The 6,000-nt window shown below is 37.5% G+C and overlaps 1 protein-coding gene across 1 annotated transcript in view; it reads left to right on the top strand.

Annotated features, from left to right (window-relative positions):
* Positions 1 to 577: 577 nt before the first annotated feature.
* Positions 578 to 6,000, top strand: part of chn1 (chimerin 1) — a 56,395-nt gene continuing 50,972 nt past the window's right edge. Inside the window, exons 1-3 of the mRNA XM_055215397.2 lie at positions 578 to 1,003; positions 5,648 to 5,686; positions 5,848 to 5,903. Coding sequence (XP_055071372.2) covers positions 985 to 1,003; positions 5,648 to 5,686; positions 5,848 to 5,903 — 114 coding nt within the window. The 5' untranslated portion in view covers positions 578 to 984. The remainder of the gene's footprint in view (positions 1,004 to 5,647; positions 5,687 to 5,847; positions 5,904 to 6,000) is intronic.

The following is a 6,000-nucleotide window of genomic DNA, read 5'->3' as shown; positions in this document are numbered from 1 at the left end:
CTGATTGTAACCATTGAATAACATCATATTTGTTTTTCCTACTATGGAAGTTAATGGTTACAATCAGCTGTGTGTTTACCATCATTTATCAAAATATCTTCTTTTGTGTTCATCAGAAAAAAGAAATCCATACAGGTTTACAACAACATGAAAAGGAGAATGATTACAGATTTTTTATTTTTGGGTGAACTATACCTTTAAATAAACCTATGCATTGATTTAAGCAATACACGCGTTAAAATATTTTTAACACGCCGTTCACCTGCAGTAGGCTACTCTGTTTTTCTATTACAAATTATGAGATGGACAAAATGTGCATTTACAATTGATATTTATTTGTTACAATAATCTGTAGGCTATTTAAATTTGTTTTATTATCTATATTAAAACAATAACATTTGTGATTTATTTAATACATATATTATTTTAACAATAAACAGGCACAGTGTAGGCTACACTTAAACCTTAAATACAGAAGTATGATGTTTCTAATTCATCGTCTGCTGATGTCATACGTACACATGTAAAGCATCACAGACTGACTGCGTCTCCATAGCAACAACCATGAGGAGGCTGCGGGGCCCGTTGACGAGCGCGTGTGTGGATCAGGTCATGTGGTCTCACAAGATGGCGACGTCAGTGCTGGGATATGAGGAGTGAATCAGAGCTACAGGCAAAATAAAGTGCTGAATAAACTCACAACTGCACTCGTTTCAGATCCGCGCGTGAATGCTGAGGAAATTTCCCGCGCATGTCGTTACGTTGCTGCCGTTGGACTCGGTCGCGATGAAAGTTTAGCTCGTAACAGAAGCTCATTCCTCGCGCTTATGCAGCATTGTTGATGAAAACCAGTTGCATTCAGAGCACGCGTGTAATTCAGTCATATAAGTCGTCAATAGGTGTCGATCCTCATGGAGGAATAACCGTGAATTGAGGAATATTGTGTCTGTAGCTTTTGTGTCTTTGTCGGGTGAGATCACTGCAATGGCCATCCTTGTGTTTGGTGAGTCCATCTCATTTGTTTGCTGCTAAATAGACCGACACGTATATATACGCAGCGGGGCTGTAAACACATTATAACACTGCGCTTACATTACATTATATTTTTATTTACTGAATGTTACAATAGTTTTATCAGTGAGTTAACGTGATACATACATGATTGTGTGCTTTGTGTATGAGCATGGCGTCACGTGTGTAATGTATCTGATGCATAATAAATATCACATGTCCGAAATAACTTTGACTTAATAATGCAGTCATTATTGTAAAATTATAAAGGCACTGGAAACAAAATATTAACCTATATTATTATTTTCTAGCTTTGTATCCTTAGTATTTGTGTTGTTGTAGACTGTAGTCATACTATACACCAGTGGTTCTCAAACTTGCGGCACCCCCTTGTGCACGGTGCATACCTTTATGGCCCCCAAAAGAAAATGTATGACATAAAACATTCCAAAAATGTAAATTTTAATTAAACAAAACATATTCAATAATACAATGTGGTGCTGTTGGTTAGTTGGTTTATTTTTCTGAAGTTTAATTACAAAGAATTTATGATAAATTAATGTATTTATAAAATATAATTTAACTGGGGCCCCCTGGCCCCATCTCAGGGCCCCCCAGAGGGCCACAGCCCCCAGTTTGAGAACCACTGCTATACACTGCAAAAAAACGACTTTTTTTACTTAGTATTCTTGTCTTGTTTTCAGTGTAAATATCTAAACAATTCTTAAAATGAGATGCAGTGTTTAGATAAGTTAAGTGTTTATACCAAAAATATCACATTTAACTGAATTTGTACTTAAAACAAGCAAATAAAATCTGGCAATGGGGTAAGAAAAAAATCTTTAACTTTTTCTTAAACACTTAATTAAGAACAAAAAATTTATTACCCCCATTGGTAAAATTTATTTGCTTGTTTTAAACACAAATTCACTTAAATTTGATATTTAGACTTATTTTCAAATTCTTTTTGCTCCTAAAAAATGCATTTTAATTCAAGATTTCAAAAAATATTTTTACTGAAAACAAGACAAAAATACTAAGTAAGAAAGTCATTTTTTGCTGTGTAATAATGCATATTGTTCCTCCTGGTGGATTATAAACATCAGAGGTGCCCATGATCATTTAACCAGACTGCTTTACATATCATCAAATATATTATACATACATACACATTAAAATGGCTTAAATAAATTGATTTGGAAATTGGAAGCACACTGTCTCAGACACTTGGTGAAGAGTGAGAGTGAAATATGTGTGTCCTGAAACTTTTTATCTGTTGATAAGGAAGCAGACATTTTTCTATGAATATTTAACACTGAATCAGGGATGATAATGTCTTATGAGATGTGTGTGTGACTCTAAGACAAGGATATATTTTAGAGACAAAATTGTTCAGCTAGAGGTCTTTATAGACTCGTACATCAGGTTTGTTTTGTTTCAACAATGCATTTTAAAATGCACTAAACATGAAAATACCTTCTGTAAGGAACAAACAAAAGATTTGATTGTTTTTTTTTTATTTGTTGTATGTTTCTGTGAGAGGAAGAGGAAGCGCTCCTCAGAGAGTGAGAGTGAGTTAGTAATGTAATGTGTGATGCTGATGAGCGGGTCTGCAGTAAGTGGAGCGGGGCCAGGGTGTTTTTTAAGACTGTAGTGATGTGAAGGGCCTCTCCCTCTACGTGTGCTCTATTGTTCATGAAGTGCTTACAGCAGGGGTTTCCTGCTCTCATTCATCAATCCTATAATGAACACCCTGTGCCATCTGCATCTGACTATCAGTTTATGCTACATATACTGCAACATATTCACCATACGGTTTAAATTGTTTAGTTATGGTTAAAAGTTATTGTTATGTTGTTTCGTTATTTTTTTCTAAACTATAATCCCAAACAACAAAGAATATTTGTCACTATGGTTTAAATCAGTGTTTCCCAAAGGATTTTGAGAGACTGTGGCGGTGATGACGTCACACGCCGATTAGCATATATGTGACGTCATTGCGTCGTGTTTTACTCTTTGATCTGTCACATTATATCTGTTACATTTTAACACAACTGAATGCTATTTTTACATATACTTTGTCCTGTTGTCTATAAAATAGTGACTAAACACAACCCAGTAATGACCCAGTAACTCCTTGTTTAATCCAATCAGCTCTTTCTTTAACTGCTGCTAAAAACGCACCCTCATCTGACAAAATCTTCATACATTTAAATTGAGGCTATACTGATGTTGCTCTTTTCATCAATGTTGTTGCGTTATGAGCGCTTTTTTATTTTAAATACTAGTGGTAGTTTTGTTGTATATCCCGTATAGTGCAGACAATTTGTTGCAAATTCAGAAATATGACAAAATACACGGTTGCTGTTACTACAGAACACGTGCATGGGCATACCGCATCATAGGTAGGGAGAGAGCTCGGACGCAGACTCACACCAGAACGGGTATGTGTGGTAAACACTAATGCTAACCTTTTGTTAAGTCACTCATGATGAACTCGATCAGCTGTCCTATCTGCCAGTAACATCCGTGACCGTTGACGTTTACGCGCAAAACAAAGTACGCGGAGTTAAAATACTTTTCACTGTTATTTGAGAGAGGCGCGCTGGCGCCGCACGTCACGTGAGAGAGGGGAGGAGGCACGCGCTGTTGAGACACTGCAAGCAACGAGAGAGAGAGGGAGGAGGGAGGCGCGCTGAGCGCTCGCTACAATGAATTAAGACGTTTTAAATAGTACAATTAAAATGTAAATGGGAATCATGAAAAATCTATTTGTGGCGGCCAGTGTTGATTCTGTGGCGGCCCGCCACAGATAAACCAATGTATGGGAAACACTGATGGTTTAAATCATCTTGAGTTATATTAGAGTCCTCTAGTGGCTTTGACAGATTGAGATATTGCTCAGCACATAGATGAATAATGCTGATTGTCGGATCTTAGAATCATGTTAAGATGGTCAGTTTATAAAACTTGTATTTGTGTTTATGCAGCATCTATATTTATACATGCATGATCAGAAATGATAAATGCATATTAATGTGAACACCTGTTGCAGGTGATTCCCAGCCTGCGGCACGAGAGGATGGATGTTTATATGGATGTTCAACCCTTTATTAGCTATAATCCACTGTCCTATTTGCTTATTTTTTTCCTAATGTTTTCAGTGTCAAATTAATTATGTCCTTTTTGGAAGTTAACAAAGAAAAATGGTTTTAAGGAGGTCAAGGTTTAATTTCTAAAGTGACAGCAGTGAGCCTTACTGCATTATCAATGTTGTTCAGCAGAGGGCAGTGTCACAAAGTTCATGTGAGCTATACTGATGCTGTTTTCTTTGGCTTATGGCGCTTTTCCATTGCATAGTACCACACGGTTTGGTTTGGGTCGGGTCAGCTTACTTTTGAGGGCTTTTCCACTGGGTGCAGTACGTAGTACCCGATACTTTTTTAGTACCACCTCGGTCGGGGTTCTAAGTGACCCGAGCTGATACCAAAATGTGATGCGAAAACACTGTAGATCACTGATTGGTCTGAGAGAAACATCACTACCAGCGTCATCGCTATAATGTAAAAGATTAGCTTTACCTTCATGCTAGCTTGCGCTGTCTCGAGTAAACCTTTTGTCATCTGTGCTTTGCTGTAAGTGCCCAAACTCACTTTTAGTGATAAAAAACATCCACAGGTTAAGAATCAGGAACACCATAACAGTTTTTTCCAGACTTGCAGTTTGTGGCGACACATTCGCAATGCGCACGTCCGCATATATGCTTAAATGCAACTTAAAAGATGCTTGGCGGAGCGCATCGACTGACTCCCCCGGTGGTTATACAGAAACTGACATGTGAGACAGAGGTAACGTTAGTTATAAACGCAATGTGCAAACATCTATTTGTGGTGGTCAATTTGAATTTTCTGGCGGACTGAGAAATAAATGAATGTATGGGATTGTACAACGACACTCTCACTTGTATGATGTCACAGCAGTAGGCAGCGCAAATATAACAACACGCCTATAATTCCTCCCGCTGCGAAGTGTTTCTAAACTCGATGGAAAAGTTAACCACGCCAAAGTGAGGTGAGCTGACCCGACCTGACACAAACCAAACCGTGGGGTACAATACAATGGAAAAGCGTCATTTGATACTTATTTTTAGTCCTTCTATACAACTGCACGTTAAAGCAACACTGTGTAGTTTCCATGTAAAAATGACTTACAGCTCCCCCATGTGGTTGAAAAGCGCAACAGTGCCTGGTATCAGACACTCTTCTGCAGGCAGGGGGAGGGGCAGGGCTGTGTTTCCTACCTTCCACCGCCACTTTCAGAGTGTGCTTGTAGCAGCTAGGAGGCTGCTCAGGTTGCAGCAACAGGACATTTTGTCCAGTTAAAAGTTGTTCTATCACTGAAATAATTTTTGAGACATTATTTAAAGGTAAAAAAACTACATAGTGTTGCTTTAACAGTAAATAAACATAAATGCCTTTGATAAGTCTACTCTTGTATAAGCTGCTCAAATATTAATATGATGACATTGTTTATTAAATGTTTTTAATGGATGCTTAAATGGCGTTACAAGCATAAGCAAACAAATGGCCTTTAAAAAAAATAGCATGCTTATATTTCTGTGTTTTATTTCTTTCAGACAATGATGAGTACAGACCTCCTGTTTGGAAGTCCTACTGTAAGTATATTTTTATTTGATTTGATATTATACTGTATTTTTAAGTTGCAAACATATCACTTGCTATTATATGCAACAATAAATATGTGCTTGGACATCATGTAAGATCTTCATATTTTTTGTACTCTTTCTGAACCGATCGCTCTGTGTTTTTGTAATAGTGTATCAGCTCCAGCAGGAGGCGCCACATCCACGCAGAGTCACCTGCATATCTGAGGTGAGTGGAAATCATAGAGCCAGAGTCGGGGTTAAAATGATAATATAAAGTAAAGACTAGACTAATGTTGATTAAGAGCATTTTGGCAACAGAAGTG

The sequence above is a fragment of the Misgurnus anguillicaudatus genome, chromosome 17 (genome assembly GCF_027580225.2).
Source record: "Misgurnus anguillicaudatus chromosome 17, ASM2758022v2, whole genome shotgun sequence".
NCBI classification, from domain to species: Eukaryota; Metazoa; Chordata; class Actinopteri; order Cypriniformes; family Cobitidae; genus Misgurnus; species Misgurnus anguillicaudatus.
This window is presented reverse-complemented; position numbering and strand designations above follow the sequence as displayed.